The sequence below is a fragment of the Melitaea cinxia genome, chromosome 2 (assembly GCF_905220565.1).
Source record: "Melitaea cinxia chromosome 2, ilMelCinx1.1, whole genome shotgun sequence".
Classification (NCBI taxonomy): domain Eukaryota; kingdom Metazoa; phylum Arthropoda; class Insecta; order Lepidoptera; family Nymphalidae; genus Melitaea; species Melitaea cinxia.
Window position 1 is genome coordinate 17,434,409 of NC_059395.1, and position 20,207 is coordinate 17,454,615.

General features: G+C 33.2%; 2 protein-coding genes across 2 annotated transcripts; both read right to left on the reverse strand.

Annotated features, from left to right (window-relative positions):
* Positions 1 to 518: 518 nt before the first annotated feature.
* LOC123666118 (UPF0605 protein GA14893-like) lies at positions 519 to 19,968 on the reverse strand. Its single transcript, XM_045600328.1, has 8 exons — positions 19,922 to 19,968; positions 17,315 to 17,453; positions 16,343 to 16,439; positions 9,020 to 9,195; positions 8,702 to 8,864; positions 7,462 to 7,600; positions 1,616 to 1,714; positions 519 to 708 (listed from the first exon to the last, which is right to left on the reverse strand). The coding sequence occupies exons 1-8, from the start codon at positions 19,966 to 19,968 to the stop codon at positions 639 to 641; spliced, it is 930 nt and encodes a 309-aa protein (XP_045456284.1). The 3' UTR covers positions 519 to 638.
* On the reverse strand, positions 1,838 to 7,352 carry LOC123666110 (elongator complex protein 3). Its single transcript, XM_045600318.1, has 7 exons — positions 6,700 to 7,352; positions 6,435 to 6,599; positions 6,048 to 6,162; positions 5,554 to 5,804; positions 4,706 to 4,871; positions 4,106 to 4,318; positions 1,838 to 2,166 (listed from the first exon to the last, which is right to left on the reverse strand). The coding sequence occupies exons 1-7, from the start codon at positions 7,260 to 7,262 to the stop codon at positions 1,972 to 1,974; spliced, it is 1,668 nt and encodes a 555-aa protein (XP_045456274.1). The 5' UTR covers positions 7,263 to 7,352; the 3' UTR covers positions 1,838 to 1,971.
* Positions 19,969 to 20,207: the final 239 nt, after the last annotated feature.

A 20,207-nucleotide genomic window follows, 5' to 3' on the forward strand; every position in this document is an offset into this window, starting at 1 on the left:
TTTTCACGAAATTTAGTATGCAGGGGATTTCGGGGGAGATAAATAAATCTAGCTAATCTGTTTTTACGTAATGAAAAATAGCTACAATATCGTTAATACGAAGGTAAATTTCGCACTTGTCAATAAAGTTGTAATAGCTCAGGTGAGAAATCGGCTGAAAAGATCATGGTTCAAATCCACAAATTTCTTTAGATATATTATTTTTTCTTTTTTTTTTCTAATTGCGCTCGTTATTTTTTATTTAAATAGCCAGTTCATATTTTTTATTATTATGTCGATAAAATCGAAAAATGTTATACATATTTTATCAATATGTAATTCGTATTTAAATATGATTTCCAAAACATACTATTTACTAAAAAATACCGAGCTAAGCTCGGTCACTCAGGTATTTATTATAATACGTACAAAGCATTTTTAGAAAGATTACTTATTAGAAATGTTTTGTTAAAAAAAATGAAAAAAGAAATAGCAACTATTTCATTTATATATTTTGTTAATATATCAATAAAAATATATTTTAATTCTTAAGACTTTTATTTCAAGAACAAAAAACTCCTTTATATAAAATGTTCGAAATTGAAAAATATTTCATTCAAAATCTGTTCACCCTTTTTTAGTACTTTCAATTTAAAATATTAAGAAGTGAAATCTCCACGCAACCATCTTTTCGCATCTCGTGTGTCATTTCCGTATGTCTTACCAAATCTGAAAACGTAAACATAATAACACTATCTAAAATCAAACATTGATACCTATTTAAAAATTTGTAGCAAGTCTGTTTGAATAAGTACAGTAAGAATAGTTTTAGTAAGGTACTACTTTAGCCTAGGCGCATAAGTCAAATATCGAGACACAAATTATATATTAATAAGCCATTTAGTTTCCTTCAGAACTTCCAACACTTTCTGTAAAAAAAATTATTGCTAGTTCGTTACCGGACCGTATTTATCATAATTTATTTGTTGTTCCCTGTAACTTATCTTTAACTCAAAATGATCCTAAATTAAAATATAGATCTTACACACATTCTGTTATGGGACATGCATTAATTACGTGAGCTCAGAATGGGAGGGCAGGATGCAATGAAACCTCACAAAATCTCATTTAAACCGAAGGGCGGGGGATAATCTTAAATCTCACATCAGCTTCAAAAATTAGAAAATATTACAAATATTAAAAAAAAAAAACTATTTTGAGTGTTCATTTTGCCTCCAAAATAAATCTCATTACTATTAAAATCATTTAGTTTTTGCTTTGAATTTAATTTAAATATATTAAGTATAGTATACTCAAACATATTATTTCCCGTCAATCTCTATTATATTCAGCGTCAATCTCACGCAGGGGCAGCGGGGGGGAGGGGTCCAGGCAAATCACACTAAATCTCACCTGGTGGGGGGGCTCTAAACTGATCGAAAAATAGCTCACGTTTTGCTTTGAAAAATTTCTTTCAGCTGTATGTTTTGTACAGACACAAGAGGATTTTTAACTGTATTTCAAATGCGACGGCAAATGGTACCCGACAAAATTTAAACTTATGTTGCGCCATAAAATGTACAAGGATACTTATGTGTTAGATAATTACTTACAAATGTTAATAATTATTATTTACCTAAAAACCGTTCCAGGAACATGGCCAGCGTAGTTCGGCAACATCCCAACGTGTTTGTGATAGATCTCCGTTGGATTGATAGACAGGGGAGGGTCAGGTCTAGAAGAGGGGTTAGGGTAAAACGGGATTAAAACTAAAATAATATGAAGAACGAACTGCTAATTATATTTTTAGTTACAATTGATAAAAGTAATTTAATCTATAAAAATTCTTAAGCATAAAACTATTAGTAAATTTTTATTTTTACTCAAATCCGCAAATATAAAAACGGGTCGTATATTATTTCAGTACCCAAAACAAAACAAAAAAGGTGTTACATAGAAGTTAAAGACAACATTGTTTTTTTAATTTTTTATTCAAGCCAGCATCTTGACCATGTACGGTCCTTCAAGATGGTATCCGATCTTAGCGTAATAGTTTCGCGTTCCAACTCCAGATATAACAGCTATCTTATCAGATCCGTGCTCCACCTTAGCAATCCTCTCAGCTTCTTCCATTAGCAACATTCCAAAGCCTTGATGTTGAAACTTTGTTGGGTCGCGGGCGTTAACCTGCAAGTAATTAAATGTATAAGTCAGTGATAATTTACTACGAGTAATTCGAAAGTGACGTAAACAATACAATACAATAAATAGTAGTAGTTTACAAAGCCAGCATAATCCACTGCCAATGCAAAAGGCTCCTCGGCAAAAGCTGGGGCATATCACCTAAAATTACTCTATGGCTGTACAAAACTATTGTCAGGCCTATAATCACCTACGGTGCGGTAATCTGGTGGCAGAGAACAGAACTTACAACCGTTAAAAACAAACTCCAGCGGTTTCAGAGAATAGCGTGCTCTGCAATCACTGGCTGTATGCGTACCGCCCCCACAGCAGCTCTTGAGGTTATGCTTGACCTGGCACCGCTTGACTTGTTCATACAACAGGAGGCGGCTATGTCAGCTATCATGCTGAAACACTTGGGCTTGTGGTGCAACCAGGAGGGTCCACACAATAGACTTTGGAGCAACCTTGTGAGCTATGAGCCACTACTTCCTGCTCCTTGTGATAGGATTCCCAAACAACATATTTTCGAAAGAAAGTACCATATACAACCGTTTGAGGCTGAAAGAGACCATTCCGGCATACGCGAGGTCCGCATCTACACGGATGGCTCCAAAATGGGGTCTGGCACCGGTGCCGGTGTGTACTCACAAGACCTCAATATCAACTTATCACTAACGCTGGGCCAACACAGCTCCATCTTTCAATGTGAGTGTGTTGCGATAACCCATGCAGCCACCGCCGTCCTGTCGAAAGGCATTAGGGATTGTAATATCCGTATTCTGTCGGACAGCATGGCCGTACTTAAAGCACTAGAGAGCAATTCGACTAACTCTAGTCTTATATACGAATGTCATCAAACCCTGGAAGTATTAGCCTCACATAATGAGGTAATCCTCCAGTGGATAAAAGGACATAGTGGATCGCACGGAAACGATGCTGCCGACGAGCTTGCAAGACAGGGGTCCAGTACAAAGGTTGCCGGCCCAACCATCCTATTGCCGCTACCATTTGGACAACTGCGCTCGTGGGTAAGGCAACATACACGTGCAAATCACAATGCACTTTGGGCAAACCAAACCGGCTGTAGACAGTCCAAATTGATACTCACGGAAGTATCACCGCACCTAGCGTGCCGACTGCTCAGTCTCAACCACCTGGACATCAGAATAGTTGTTGGCACGATTACCGGCCACATGGCACTCAATCACCAACTATTCATCATGAATGCAACAGACAGCCCTCTTTGCAGGGGCTGTCTGGCTGCTGAAGAAACAGCCGCCCACGTAATCCTGGAATGCGAGGGAGTGGCCGCACACCGGGCTACCATCCTTAAGGAAATAAGGACGCTCCGAGAAGCCTGTGAACGCCCCAGGAGGTTTCTGAGCTTCTGGAAGGAGCTGGGCTGGCTGAACTAGTCAGCCCACTTTTCACGCATAACGGACCACCTTTGCGTCTAAATGCGGAAAATCGAGCCCTATACAAATACAAATACAATAGTAGTAGTTTCCTGAACTACTAAATAAATATTGAATAAGAATGGATTGCATATATTGTTACTGTAGCTAAGTTGTTTATTAAGTTAAGCATTAAGGTTAGCACTGATGAGTTTTCTAAGAGTAATACTCTCTTCAAAATTTGTTTCATCTCATAAACATCACGTGCAAACCCGCATTTTGGTATTTGCAAAGAAATTTTCTGAAGTTTTAAATTGAGACATAATATATCCTACCGCTGTTTAGCATTCTAAAAGTGGTAGACTAAGTTCGGATACATATTCACAAGAGAAGCAGCCTAAAAAGGATTCCAATAATATTAAACATCTGTTACACTACCCCTCTATGACGAGAGATAAAGACAGAAAAATTAAAACAGTGACCTTTTTTACACAATCGTCATGAAACCTTTCACAAATAAAATTAAATAAACTTAGACAAGTACTTACTGGTACAACAGATCCATAAACGTGCAATTCCCTTACAATACTACACTGTTTGAAGCTAGCATTCGGTCCAGGCTTCAATTCGGGTCTATATGTATCTTTAGCACATTTCCGGAGTCGGAGCAAACCGACTAATATATCCTGGTGCGGATCTTCATATGATAGGAAGGTCTCCCAACCCCCATTGGCTACATAGTCGCGTCTTATTAATTCAACCTAAAATTCAAAAACATTACATACCTTTAAATGTTTTATCAGACCTTAGGTTTTTACTACATTTAATATATTAAATGAGATTTTCTAAATTAAATGGAACTATTAAAATTAAAAAATTAGATTAGTGTCTTCACCAGCAGACTTTTTCACGAACTGGAGGATGCCTATGTCCAACAGTGGGCTGCAATAGGCTGAACTGACTGACTGACTGATTGACTGACTTTACCAGCAATTACATTTTTAGCTTATTTACATTATATTCATATGAAAAAAAAACCAAAGAATTTTAAAAAAAAACACCTTTGTCTACTTGTGTTGAACAATGTATACCTAAAATATTTTCATAAAGGTTTTTTTGGTAAAAAAGTACTTAGCTACTCAACATACCTCATAAGGTCTAACTTTGTTATGTATTTCCTGTATCCCGACTTCTCTTGTTCTGACATCCCTACAGTCAGTTCCCAAATCTGCCATACGAGCTAAAGCCAGCTCCCTCAGATTACCATGTTCCACACCTGAAGAGACCAGTGGCATGGGTATATCACGCTGAACTCTGAAATTTCATTAAATTATTATGAAATGTTAACTTAACATAAACAACAATCATGATGATAAATTTGATTTATAAGGGATTAATGTCAGTGGCAAAAATTTAAGTAGTCATTAATTGACAAATTAAAGAAGAATATATTAGAGTAGACCCTTTTCAATGCTTGTTTTATTTATATATATACTTTGTATGTATATACTTTGCATGAATATACTTTGTAATAAGTTTGACAACTTTAGAAGGAAAATGAAACTATAAGTTATTAAAAATTTATATTTTTACTAAATTATTGATAAGTAAAGAAGTCAATATATTATTTAGCGAGTATGTCTCCTATATTTTTTTTATACAACCTCACAAACACTTATAAGATTCACCTGGTGGTAAGCGATTACAGTAGCCTATAGACACCTGCAACACCAGAAACATCACGTGTTGCCCACCCTACCCCCAATCTCCCCAGGAGCTCTGGTCACCTTGCTCACCACAGGAACACAACACTACTTAAAAGCAATATTATTTTGCTGTAGTCTCCTATAAGTCTCCTATAAGGTCGAGGTACTTCCCCATTTTGGCTACTCCAGATTTTGAGGAGGATTTTTGCTGCTTGCCCTACCTCAATTATTACAGTAACACAGTATATAGATAATATAAAAAATATATGTATAAATTTTTAATATTATACCTGTATACCCTTGTCCACGGGGGCACCAAAGCCAATATCTTGGCGATCAGATCAACTAATGTAGAGGGAGGGTAACTTCGGTACCTCCCGGTTTTCCATAACTCATAGAGTCCCGTACCTCTAATCACTAGGGTTGGGTATATTTTCAGGCCATCAGCTCTAAACGCTGGGTTCTCAAAGAACTCAACAAATTGTTCAACGTCTCTCTCAAAGTCGACATTTGGTAAATCAGGCATCATGTGTGCAACAATCTGGAATTTAAAATCATACTGATAAAAATTCACCTGTTGTTATCTAATTTTTTAACCCTAATAAATGCTAAACCATTATTACATTTGTGGACTGCATACCAATAAAAAGTATATTTTTTTAACTAGTTTCAAAATGAAAGTAAGCTTCTATTTTTTCTTCTTAAATATAAAAAATAAATAAATGTTTAACTATAAAAAGGTAAGTATATATATTAAGTTACATCATTTATCAAATAATACCACCTTAAATCCTGCATCCTTCGCAAGATTGAAATTCTCACAAACAGCTTTTACTGTGTGACCTCTGTTTGTGTCTCTTGCTATATCCTCGTAAACTGATTGCACTCCTATCTCCAACCTACATAAAATAAGACCATTTAAATAAAGAGATATAGAATTTATGGTATATTTTTATACACAATATACTTATCATACATAAATGTAGGATATATGTAGAGAATTATTTACAGGTAAAATGTCTTATACTAAGTTTGTCAATTGAACAGTTAGTAAACTTTTCTATTTGTTATAACATAAACTATAGAGCATTTATGAAATAATATTATATAGTATTAATGTAAAAGCCAGTATAAGCCAGTAAATATGATTGCCATTATATTGTTCACATACCTAGTACAGCCATAATTAAGCATGTCACTCATGTGCCTCTGCAGACAGTAGTCCGGACGAGTCTCAATGGTTATACCGATACATTTAGTTTTAGCTTTCTCTGAATACTTCACTGCTTCTGCTACGCAACTTGAAGTATGCCCTGATAGAGCATCATGCAGATTCCTAGAAGTTATTAAATTATTTAGTAATTATATTTAATATTTATAATATACATTTCATGTATACAAAATTTAAAAATACTATTTTAATAAATTATATTTACCTTATAAAATAATCTCTATAATCTTCTGGAAGGGACATGAATGTCCCTCCCATCACAATAAACTCAACTTTATCCACACTGTGACCGAGCTGTTTCAGTTGCTCAACTCTGTGACGCGTCTGTAAATACGGATTGTAACGCGCCCGAATAGCCCTCATAGATGTAGGCTCATAGCCTGTATAACTTTGAGTCGAATATTCAAAATCTGAATCGGGACCTCCAGGGCAATACACGCAAATGTTACCGGTAAAATTAATATGAGGACAACGATGAGGTTTACACATTACAGCTACAACTGCAATACCTGACGCAGTACGAATAGGTTTAGCTTTTAATTTAGGTAGTAATATGTTTTTCGCGTCAGCCGGCACTGCTGCTATGATATCTACGAGTCGCGGAGAAGTACCGAGACCGTATTTTGAAGAAATCCTCGTCTTCATCTTGTTGAGGTTAACATCTTTGCCTTGGCGATGTGCTACCAGCAACTCCTGTATTATCTCTGATATAACGATTACCATTTTCTCCTCTTTCGAGAGGTGTGGCAACGGTTTCTTCTTCGTCATTTTATTGTTTTTTTTTTAAAGAAAATTTGTATGAAATGCGTACTGTGTAAATTTTATGGTCAATTGACATATGACGTATAACACCATGATGTCACAAATGACAGCTAGAGTAATAGAACAGCATATCGTCTTTTGGCCCGTTAAAATAAAAATAAAAAGTTGATTTTCTTATTTATTTATTTTTTTTGGCTAAACTTACTTGACAACATTTACAGGCGCCCACTCAGTACTCTGTCTTCGTCTATAATTAGCCGAAAAGTCGCAAAGAGCGGAATTGGTCAGCTTCTTTGAAGACTCGCCAAATCGTTGGAAACCATAGGGCACATGTCCGGCAAATCCTTTAAAGTTAATCGATACATAAATAAATGCATTCATTTTATTCAACTTTAACTAAGATGTAGCTTAATTTTAATATTTAAATTCAAATTATTGGAAGTTTTAATCTGAAAAATATTAATAATTAAATATAAATTAATACAGGAATAATTGTATGGTAGATTACCTCCATACCAATATTTATTTAAAAGTATTATTCTCATGTTAAGTTTACTACCATTAGTGTCTAACATGTACGTTATAAACCGTCCAATTGTAAATTAAAACTTAACACACCAGTTACAAATTATTTTAGTCTGGTGTGTAAAATTCTTATGATAATCTAATAATTTAACTCTTTCACTATCAGTGATGATTTCATTTTAGTGGTTCACAATTTTATAACGATAAATAGATTTTAAACTAATAATGCTACAGTATTATTTTTTGAAGTAGTTTTATCACGTATTTATTTTATAGTTGTAACAACTTACATTTACTTTATAAACTATGTTCAAAAAAATACTGACGAAAAACTATTGATTTGTTATGACATTAAACATTTAACTTACGAATTGATTCTGAAGGATTAAAACCCCAAATTTGATTTCGAACAAATGACTGATGAATTTTTGAATACGACATTAGTTTTTTTTTATATTAACAGATCAATTTTTATGTAAAAATCGAAATAATGAATGTAAAATATTATATATTCAGAAAAAATCCTATGTCAAAAATTGTCATACTTCAAACATATTTAATTTATGACAATTTTCAATGTTTCCGTTCCATTGTAATACCAAAATAATTTTAAATAAGTTAGTACATATAATTTAGAAAGCAGTTCTATTTAAAATAATTTCACCTATATAAGTTCACATTATATCATAAATACAAAAAAGAAATTATAATTTCAATTACGTTATATTGAAAATATAATACTTTAAAAAAATAATTTGTAATTTTCGTAATTTGTAAATTTCCTGTAAAAATGATTAAATAAAAAATCTTTTAAGATGTTTCTCTGTTTTACACTCAAACAAATTTTTAAACACTATAATTATATAACAAAATTGTGAGATATTTTACATTATTTTATTTCACATAAATATGTTCATTACCTTTCTTGATAAATTTGTCAGGATTGTCATTTTCCATGAAATAAGGACTAATAGAATGTGACGGTGATGACAACTTCGGCTCATCCATCGGCACATCTCTCAATATTCCCGCACATTCCGGTCTCACTACTACTAAGGGTAGTTTAAATTCCGCTGTCGCCGACTAAAACACAATGATCAACATTTTTACTGATAACTTTTCATAGTCTATAGCCATTCCTTTATTCTCTATTTTTTCTCCACTCAATCTTCACGCTTTTTCTTCATTCATAATGCATCTTCTTTCTTACTAAATTATATTCATTTTATCGAACTTACAAATCTATCAACAAGATCCCACGGCTGTCCTTTCCCAGTTTGCAAGTCTACAACCCTTTCAAGTTGATTTCTCGCGGCTCGTTGGTTTAGCTGTGACTTTTGGAATTCCGATAGAGCCTCTGTTGCGGCGACTGTGTAGCGCTGACCAAAATGTGCATTCAGCCGAGGCAAGAAACCTATCGCATTCAATTACTTGTAAGCGCATACGCAATGCTGTCAATAGCAAATGGTGCATAAGTAAATTTACGCTTTAATATAAATTTAAGCTTAGTATTTCAAGTGTACCTATTTATTTAAGCTTACAAACTATTTTGTTATACAGTTTTTAAAACATATTATTATATTATTAGTTGTTTGTGTACGTTGATTTCGTTTTAAATAAATACTGGGAGATAGGTATGTTTTGTAACAAAACGTATGCACCTTGTTTATAAATGTGATCCAAATTCAATACATTATTTATTGAAATAGACAATGAGATAAAACCGCATGAATTAGGTTAATAATTGAATATTTCATGAGACCGACTCCGTGAAACATATTGATACTAATAATTGTAAAATAGACGTATCCCGTTAGCCTGCGTGCGATCTGATACTCGGACGTAAGTGGAACGGATAGGACATGGTACCGTTTAGTTTTGAGATATGACATTGTTCACGCCCGATTGGCAGTTAGATGTTTTTACAACTACAATTATAACTCGTCAAAACCGCTAATATATTATAATATTAATTCTTTGACGGTTCGCGGGAAAGTGGACATAAGGTGCCAATTAATAAATGATCCAATAAAGGATCGAAACGTCGCATGAATTTGCAATTAGTGATTTGATTGGCACCTTATGGACACAACGATATAATATTAATATTAAAACATGAAAAATATACAAATAATAAGGACCATTATAAAAGCTAGGAGGAACTCTCACTCGTGTAATTATTTTAAATTTAGCACAAACATTAGAGTTATTAATGCTTATGCAAATGAAATTAAATAGGTAAAATTTTTTGACTAGTCCGTTGTGAGTGTACCCCGTGGCGCAGTTTACAGCTTTCAGCTCCGAGGGATGTGGGTTCGATTCCCACCCCGAGTCTGGGTGTAATATAAACATTTATTTATATAGTTATATATAATATATTATTTATAAGTATGTTTATCGAAAAAAAAAAATTAGCTATACCAGTCGGCTGTTACCTATAAACACAAGCATAAGTTGCTTACTTTAGGAACAGACGACCGTGTGTGTATTGTGTAGACATTTATTTAAAAAAAAATGCCTATTTCAATTATTACTTAAATTCGTCCTCTTAAGTACCTATCTATGTAAAATGCGTCAACACGACTTACCTCTTCGACTTATAATATATCTACAATATTACAGACTTATTCAAGTTAACAGTTTTACAAATAAATAAATTGAAAAAGAAGAAAGTAAGATCATAAAAGAGACTTTAATACCCAAAAAATATTTCCAGTATAAGATTATAAATATAAAAAAAGATGAGTGGATTTCGTAAGACTGGCCCTTTAAGCAGCCTTTGGGCATAAATGGTTTAATTTACAAATATTAAGTAATGTGTTGACGATTCTTGAAAGAGTAATCTCTTGTCAGTATGTTATGTATTCTGCTGCAATCGTTGTTTAATGGTAATTACTAACAATAAAACTACTATATAATACAACTATAACCAAAATATGCTGAAACTTAACTTCATATCGAAATATACCTGTTGCGAATGCGAAAAAAGCTCAACAATTTATAGTACGTATTGTAAGAACAAAACAAATTTAGAGGTAAAGGTGGTAATAAAAAAATATATGTATATAATAAGTAGTACATAATCTTTAGAAATAATCAGCAAATGATAGAGTGGAGCAAAGATTCGGGCGATAGGATATGAAATGACATGTCTAGACAGTTTCTAAAGAATCATTTTAAATACCTCCCAAAAACAAATTGTTGAAGTAATTTTCTAAATTAATCAAATCCACTTTTCCGCAATTCCACGTTTACGACAACATATGAAATTAAAATCATTTGTAGACAATTTCTAAAATATAGACATCTTAAAAGTGGTTTTCTAGATATTTACTTTATAGGTATTAGACTTAAAAGTAGTTAAATTAGTTCAAATGCCCTATTTTAATTTGTTAAAAGCTAAATTGTGAGATAACCAATTCCGAAAATTACCTTTTGTATTTGATAATTTTCGTCATATAAGCGATCGCGATTTTTATGCCGGTAAGCTTTATATCAAGTATTGTTAATTAATAATAATTTAAATATAAAATCTATATAAATAAATGAATGCTTTCTGTATATCCTTTAAAGAATCTTAAACTATGCATTTGATCATATCATGATCATCAGCAAAGTGTTCTGCATGGGCCCACAAAGGTTTCTGAGTTGGTAAGACCAAAAAAAGCGTAGCAACGCGCGCAGGGTACAGCTAGGATAATATAAATGCTTATTTTACTATAATAATTTCCTTATAGCTCAATTGGCATAATTTATTTCTAAATTTACTGGTGAAAAAAATTTAAAGTAACCGCAACTTTTGATGAAACTTAAAAAAAAATTTTAACCAACGATTTTGAATTTTGAGCATTTATCGTTACTTATGTAAAATAGTTCTGCGTTTGTGAACAAACGCATAAAATTAAATCAGATTACATATGTACTGGTTCCAGAAACTATTTGAATAGCTTCTTGCATAATCCATGCGAATCCAATTTGGCGTACGAGTGGGTTTCTTACGAAGTTGTAAAACAAACCTTTTATGTTATTTATGTTGGTACATAAACTATTTTAACCGTTTGCTACTAAACTTGCTTAACTTATAACACGTCTTAATATTGTACTTTGAGTAGTTTCATCATCATCATCACTTCAGTCTATTGCAGTCCACTACTGAACATAGGCCTCCTCAAGTTCAACACATGTGTTTTATCCATAGTCACCACGCTGGGCAGGCGGGTTGGTAGCCGCAGAGCTGGCTTTGTCACACCGAAGACGCTACTGCCCGTCTTCGGCCTGTGTATTTCAAAGCCAGCAATTGGATGGTTATCCCGCCATCGGTCGGCTTTATAATTTCCAAGGTGTTAGTGGAACTTTGTTATCCCTTAGTCGCCTCTTATGACCCCCACGGGAAGAAAAGGGGTGGCTATATTCTTTACTGCCGTAACCATACAGCTTAAAAAAGAAAAGTTTATATGGTTCTAATTTCAGTAATAAATTGTTTAAGTTAAATTTAGATATTGTAAAGGTTAAATAAAATTTTCCTTATATGAAAACGATAAACAAATAAATTGTAATTGAATTTTTTGAGGTCCAAATTTTCATTCGAATGCGTTAGAGCCGCTACAATATACGAGGAAAAACTGTGTGTCATAGACAAACTTACGAGTGTAACATTACACAAGATAAAGATCCCATTATGACTGTTTATATCATGACTTCACTGTAATAATATTTCTGTAACTTCAACTGGATTCTATATATGGTCATCAACCTTAATCGAATCGAGTTTTATATAATGAAAACCGACACGTTAAAAATATCGCGTCAGATAAAACAATTCTCATTAGGCTGTGGCCAATTAAGCTTTAAAGAAAACATTTTATACGATATCTTTGCCCAACCGTGGGACACATATGTCCCTATAGCCTGTTAGATATGATACAACACTTTTTCCTGCCCTATAACATGCGAAAGGAAGAGTACCGTTTTTTTTTTTTGATACATATTCAAATAACTGATTATCATTAGAGACGCGAGGTTCTTGAATGGCAAGTTGGCAACCCCTTATCGGGAAACGCAGACAAAAAGCTAGGTAGACAATAGATCTTAAAAAAAAAGTTCGTGCGTACAAAGTACACAAGTCAGAAGTGAACCTTCTTGGGCAAACTAATTTATAATTCTGGTTATATTTATACAAATATAAAGCCCTCGGATTTCCGTTCCAGCGCCATCTAGCTAGTTCGCAAAGTAATGCTATCGATATTAATGTAACAACCTTTGTAGTTTCTATAGTACACGATAGGTGGCTCTATTGTTCGACAAAAACGTTGCACATCTTCGTGACGCTAATAATATTTTTATTGCGTTTCATCCGTGAAAATTTTACCCTCATGTGTCTAAAGAAGTTACACTTCAAAAAGTCACTGACTTTCAGGAACGTAATTTATGAATGGTCCCAAGCAGTCAAAGCGTTAATGATACATGCAGAAGGCATAAGGCATTGGACGATCTACATTACCCGTTTACCGAAATATACATAATTCAAACCTTATATACTTACTTCTATAACTACCGTGTAATATTTTTTTTTTGAAATCGTTATCCCTAATGTAAGTTTTCCGTAATGATACAATGATTACACTAACTTTTAATGGGTCATTCGGAGATTATTTTAAGGTGTTATAATCTCAGGAAATTGAGACATTCTGACCGGTCCAGCTCCGTGAGTCAGCTCTGTAAACACTGATTCATCGCGTTTTGTTGCAATGCTTAACTTCTAGACCGTGTCTCACCAGTTATCCCTATTAAAGTTTGTAAACATTAGTAACCACGCAGAAATATTTTTAAGCCAATGTATATCTCAAACAAAGTCAGACATAACACAAAATACTTAAAAATTACATCTGGGTGGATAGTATGACTCCATAGTTTGATAATAATAAATAGATAACTTCAAATAGAATCACTATAAATGTTCATTTTGTGATTCTGAGATAAATAAACACAAAACACACATAGCTAACTTCATAGGTAGTGTTATTAGTAGAGGATAAACTGTTGACCTCATGAAGAATCTTTTATTTATTTCTCAGCGGTATACGAATTACGTTTTAAAAGCACGTTCAAGATATTGCTAGATCTGATACAAAACGGTTTTTAGGTGATTTGAAGGTTTTTAAATTATAATGAATATTTATGGCCGAGAAAAAAGTTTTATACCTTTTATATTTAATTTTTAAGTATATCTAGGTATATTACTATTCTAGCTGTTTTAAATAACCTTTTAAAAAATAAGAGTATTTAATGTAAACACCTAATGAGTATTTTATACTGTAAAGTATGAATGTTCTCTTCGAAGAAATATATTCTAAATTATTCAGTGTATTACCCACAAAATATATTTTGTTAATGTTTCGTTCCAGGTATTGTTAAAAGTTATTCGTTAAATATTAATATTAATGTAATAAAAAACAACCTGATTCAGAGCTGAGGTCTCGCATAAAGTATCCAACATATACGTATTAGTTACTAACTAATTACCATTAGTTTCGTAACAATATCCTAATCCTCTGTCATAAAAAAGGGGATATTTCAATATTTGTTATTAATATACCATTATAATCTAATTTACAAACCATTAGGACAAGTGAAGAGCCTCAAAGTTGCTGGCAATCCGACAACAAATAGTACTGAAGTATTGACATAATATATGTATGTATTTATAAATATTTTACGAAAATCAAGCAAAAAAAAATTCCTGAGTAACGATAGTCATTCCCATGATCCTAAACCGCTGAGAACATCTGTTATTCTTAACTCACCGTTAGCTAAGGTCCAAGTAGGTAAAATACGTCTAAGTGCAAAACAATTATAAATTAAGTTAGTGCTAAAGTTACCTACATAAATAATATATGAAAATGACTAAATATTTAATGACTATTCATCAAAGGAGTAAGGGAAACAATTCGAAGAAATCTTGTCCGAAAGCAAAGGATTTAATCTTCACGTCGCGTATTTAAAAAGATGACTTAGGACTTGCACCCGATAAGAGACGTTACTGGTCATTTCTTAACTGATCATTTAAAAAACACACGAGCTCACGCCATTTTTGGCGCGAACTTGTGGAGGCCTACATCCAGCAATCAACTGCGATAGGCTGAAGTGATGATGATGTGATGAACTGAAAAAAGAATAGGGTGGTAAAATCAAAACAATTTTTGTTTACGGATGAGAAAGTTTTTACAATTGAGCAATATTTTAACAAACAAAATGACCTTATCTATGCTCAAAACTCTAAGTAAGCTACCCAATTAGTCAACAGAGTACAACGTGGGCATTATCCAAATTTAGTGATGGTTTGGGGGGTGCTAGCTATGAAGGAGTAACTGGCAATATTTTTGTGAAACAGATATCAAAACATCGGCATAAGTGTATCAAGATACCATTCTTGAGAAGGTTGTTAGGCCCCTTAACGACAACATGTTCAATAACCAAGAATGGTCTTTTCAGCAAGACTCGGCGCCGGGACATAAAGCTCGATCCACCCAATCTTGATTAGAAACCATCGTTCCGGACTTCATCAGAGCTGAAGAATGGCCAGCATCTAGTCCGGATCTTAATCAGCTGGCATATGAATTGTGGTCAGTTTTAAAGAGTATGGCTTGCTCTAAATGCCATCTTAATTTGGACTCCCTAAAATAATCCATTACGATTTATCCATACGATAACTGGCTTCAACGTTTAAAGAGTAGGACTGTATTACAGCCAATGGACACTTTGTATAAGCTATATATTTTTTTAATGTTTTTTTTTTTTGTCGCAGGGGAACCCATTTATGGGTGATATCCAGGACGCCCGGGTAGGCAGTCCTAGACCCTATGTCGGCTTCAACACTTGGGGGTGCACTACCGACCAAACCCCTGCGGGAGCCTTCAGCCGCTTTAATTGGAGGGTCCCGGATCTGCAGGCAACAGGATCCGATGTTTTATATTAATGTATTAAACTAACACACTGTAATAATAATAAATGTTACTTGCAATAAAAAAAAATTAAGTAAAAAAAATTTTTTTTTCTTTGTAACAATATTTAGGGCAAGACTATGTATTTAAATAAATTTTACATCAAAATCACGGCTTAGGTGTTATACATTTGTATTGTTGATACCTTATCTTATGACATAGGTATGTAGGTGGTATGTAGTATCAACGTATTTTGTTCATATTAGACACTCCTTTACTATAAATAGGTACGTAAAAACGTTTCTTATTCAAAATATTTATTACATTATACATTTTAATTTGTTTTCAATACTTAACTACTTACTTACTTGAATAATTGATTTGTTTTAAAATGGCAATGTTATTTATTCTCGTATTAACATTTAAAATTAATCCTCGTGCTCAAAAATAAATCGTCAGAAATCTTATTAATTTGTTATAGCCTCGACCCCACCGATCAATCTCTTTTATCTTCATTGTACAAGACATTAGCGACATGTGTGCTCTTTTGAGCACCATTAAAACCCATTAAACCAAAAGAAGATGGATTCTTATTCACTTTATTGTAAGCCTTTATCTTACCTTCGTATCCTGGTATCATGGGGTGTTTGTACACTGGGTCGCCATTTCGAAATCTCGCGTTTACGACATCGATGTCAGTCTGAGGCGGTCGATATACCTGAAAAAAAAACGAGTGTGCTTTAGACTACACGACTGAAGTAAGACTGTAAGACTTCTTTAGCAATAATAGGCGTGCACTATCTTAGATAAGATATACGAAACGTAACTGGCTATGAGAGAAATAGAGAAAGAAAATATGTGCTTGCACCTCTCTCTCTTGCTCCGTTCGCCCTGCCCAATCACAATTTTCGTAACGCTATCGTCACGCATTCACCAGCTTTCTCACCAAGTCAAGCGTTCGTAAAAAAGATTTACTTCAATAAAAAATGTAAAATACATTTAAAAGATAGTTAAAAAAACCCACTACTAAAAAGTTGTATTTATCTGCTCCGACACATGGTTGGAGATTATTCCGAGCGATTATCGCGATATTAAAAAAAACTTTTTTGCAAGAAACGTTCTGCGGTAAAAAAAATGTCACCCTCAGGGAAGGTCTCAGGCCTCAGCATCACTGCTTAATGCTAATGTTTCACAAGATTTCACTCCCTATACGTTTTTTCATACATTATTTACGTATGTTAAAATTTCGAAAGTCAATCTTCGTGTTCTGGTACTCAAGTACAGAGATGTCTTAACCTTTATTTACGGTTTAGAGCATCTTGATATGTAGAAACGACTATTATTATATAATTGCTTTATTTGAGTTGAAATCACAAAACGATGAAGACACTGCCTTATAAACTATGTGGGACATGCAATGTTTAAATGATTTTCGTTAATAATAAAGTTTGCTGTTCAAGTGTATGTGACTTCTTTACCAACTTAATTTTGCTGTTTGACAGAAAAATGGCGCGCCTTTATTGTTATTGGCTTTGTTAGCTTTTAAGTATTGTTATCTATTCTGCAAGTTTATTTTAATTAAGTGTCACGTACCTGGAAATCATCAGCAGTCCTGTCTGATAAAACCAGCCTCTCCGAGTGATTGACGCTAGGGTCCAGAAGTATCTTGTGGGTTGTTGAGCCATATGTATCGCCAATACGATACTTATATTCTGGACAGTGACCCGTGTAACTGTAATATCATAAAAATAAATATATTAATCTTTTCTCTTTAAGAGGAATATATACGAGTACGACATATATACACATAGAGATTGCATAGATTATTGTAACAATCTAACCATTTTTATACTAATAGCATACCTAACTATTTTACAGATAAGTAAATACCTCTTCAGCTATAAAACTACTTAGTTATTATGTTGTACCTTCATCTATACTAATATTATAAAGAGGTAAAGTTTTCTATATTTGTTTGTTTGTAAGGTAATCTTCGCAAATACTGATTCGATCATGAAAATTCTTTCACTAAAAGAAAGGTTCACTATTATGTATTTTATTGTTATTGAACAAAAATTCAGTGTAAAATAATAGTATATGTAAATCAAGCCGAAGAAATGCGAGCGAGATGAAAACTTTACTATATATTTGCATCACAAAAATAATTAACGCCCAACGAAGTGGGCACGGGTCGACTAGTAATTAGATATAGGTAGGTTTCCCTCAAAGTGTGTGTATGAGTATTTGTATTTACATTCAGTGTTATTAAAATTAGCACTTGAAAGCGCAACCCGGATTTAAGCCTACGAATGAAGCATCTATTTACGTATTCTACCCAATGAGCTATCTTTTCTCACATACATACAAATGTCAAATCATTAATTATAATCATTAATATATGTTAATTGGAAATGACATCCTGTCGAACGAGACACGCGAGGACGAATATTTTATACAGTTTAAAATATAATTGAAGTTGTGAAATCGTGAAGATAAATCGAATTTTTGTAACACGTCCATATAGGGTATATATCTCGGATCGGTGACAAGCGTAAGACTCGTATCAATACATCACAATCGGTATTCTCTTATTTATCTGAACGTATTTTTGATGTTACACAATTCATTTATCACGTGTGACAATATTGCCGTAATCATTTCTTATACTAAGTGCATGTAACCCATGGTCTGACTTAGGTATATATATATTTTTTTGTATTTACAGAGAAAGTATAATAATTGATCTTATAATTAGTAAAATGAGGAAGTCGTCTGCGAGATATCTATATTTTGCTTGTCGGAATTAGTGACGTATTTTTGCGTGAATTGGCGATAACGTCATAGAGAACATGAACAAATCATTGTATTTACTCCATTGGTATATTTAAATATAGTACCTGGATGACCGAGCATAGCTCGGTTTTTTTTAGTAATTCGTGTTTTTTGGAAATTTTATTTAAATACGAATTACATACTGATAAAATATGAATAATATTTTAAAAACATGAACTGGTTATTTAGATAAAAAACATGAGTGCAATTAGAAAAAAAGGGAAATAAAATAATCGATCTGGAGACATGTGGATTTGAACCGGGGTCATATCGTTTTGTGACCGCTCGATCTTCCACCTGAGCTATTGTAACGAATTCTAACGATAATGTATTCTAATGATAATGTAGTCATTTTTTTATTGGCCTGAAAACACGGGTAAAACGACATTTTCTGAAAAAAAACCTAGCTAGATCGATTTATCGCCCTTTAAGCCCCCTGCATACAAATTTCATGACAATTGTTGGAGCCCTTTCCGAGATTCAGAATATATGTATCTGGGGGCACGGTAGGGGCCAAGACGAGCAAAAAAAAAAACGAAAAGCACTACCTATTTTTCTCGAAGCGCTTCGTCGTTTTTTTGAACCCTCATAACTTGGGTTTGGATTATACCAGATAAACAAAATTCTCAGGATATGATGTCAATAGTGGACTTATTATATATATTATATATATATATACATATATATATATATATATATATATATATATATATATATATATATCCAATGAAAAAAAAAATGTATACAAGAATTGCTCGTTTAAAAGTAATAGATTAAAAGATCATATGGCTTACCATATAAAAAAAGTCGTTAGATCTCATGTAGAGCCAAACTTCTAACTCTACACGCACAACCTCTACAAGCCTTCACTTTACAACATCTACACTTTTTTAAAAAAATATGGCTTCGCCGTTTCGCTACCGCCACATAAGTGAAAAATTAATTCATTGTTCAATACTTTTCTTTTGTACAATATTTCTTGTAGTAACTATATTGACATTAGCTATAGAGCAAATCGGTTGCAATTGCAATAACGATGCAGTCATACTAACACTTATCAAGACAAAAATCACAGCAAAAAACGTTTTTAATCGCGGGACTACTTCGTTTACCTGGGATTATCTAGTCAATGAGTTTAAGAATTATTCCTGAGATATGCGACAGTAGAATAATTTCAGACAAAAGAATCGAAAATCTTATCTTCGGTGTTAGGCCGAGCCTCTGCCTCATAGTATTCTCTGTCTGAGACATTACGGCTCCATTGGCTTCAGATTTAAGTTTACAATAACAAAATTAATAAATATAAACTCAAAATATCTAGTAGTGGATATTTTATAGTTTGATAAAAAATTAGTAATTAATACAAACCCAGGTATGTAATGAGGCTGCGCTATACTAACTAAATCCAATGCCATGATCCAAAAGATTTTCAACAATAAATTTGAAAATTAACTCATAATTTTATAAAAACTTGTAAGAAAATAATAATTCTGCAATTTAAGCCATGTACTTATATCGCCAAATTTTATTGTTATTATATTGTTGTTATTCAACGTGACATGAAAATGACAATTATTTTTTAATGGATACTTTAAAAATCAACCAACATCATATTATGTAGTTTATTTTCGTAACTCTACATGTACTTTGCGTA

Coding starts and splice junctions, on each gene's coding strand:
- LOC123666110 (XM_045600318.1), bottom strand. CDS start 7,262: ATGACGAAGAAGAAACCGTTGCCACACCTCTCGAAAGAGGAGAAAATG. Junction 5,805..6,047: donor CGAAGGATGCAGGATTTAAG/GTGGTATTATTT, acceptor TTTAAATTCCAG/ATTGTTGCACACATGATGCC. Junction 4,319..4,705: donor ACAAAGTTAGACCTTATGAG/GTATGTTGAGTA, acceptor TTTGAATTTTAG/GTTGAATTAATAAGACGCGA.
- LOC123666118 (XM_045600328.1), bottom strand. CDS start 19,968: ATGGCATTGGATTTAGTTAGTATAGCGCAGCCTCATTACATACCTGG. Junction 17,454..19,921: donor CAGCCTCATTACATACCTGG/GTTTGTATTAAT, acceptor ATGATATTACAG/TTACACGGGTCACTGTCCAG. Junction 709..1,615: donor GTTCCTGGAACGGTTTTTAG/GTAAATAATAAT, acceptor TTACGTTTTCAG/ATTTGGTAAGACATACGGAA.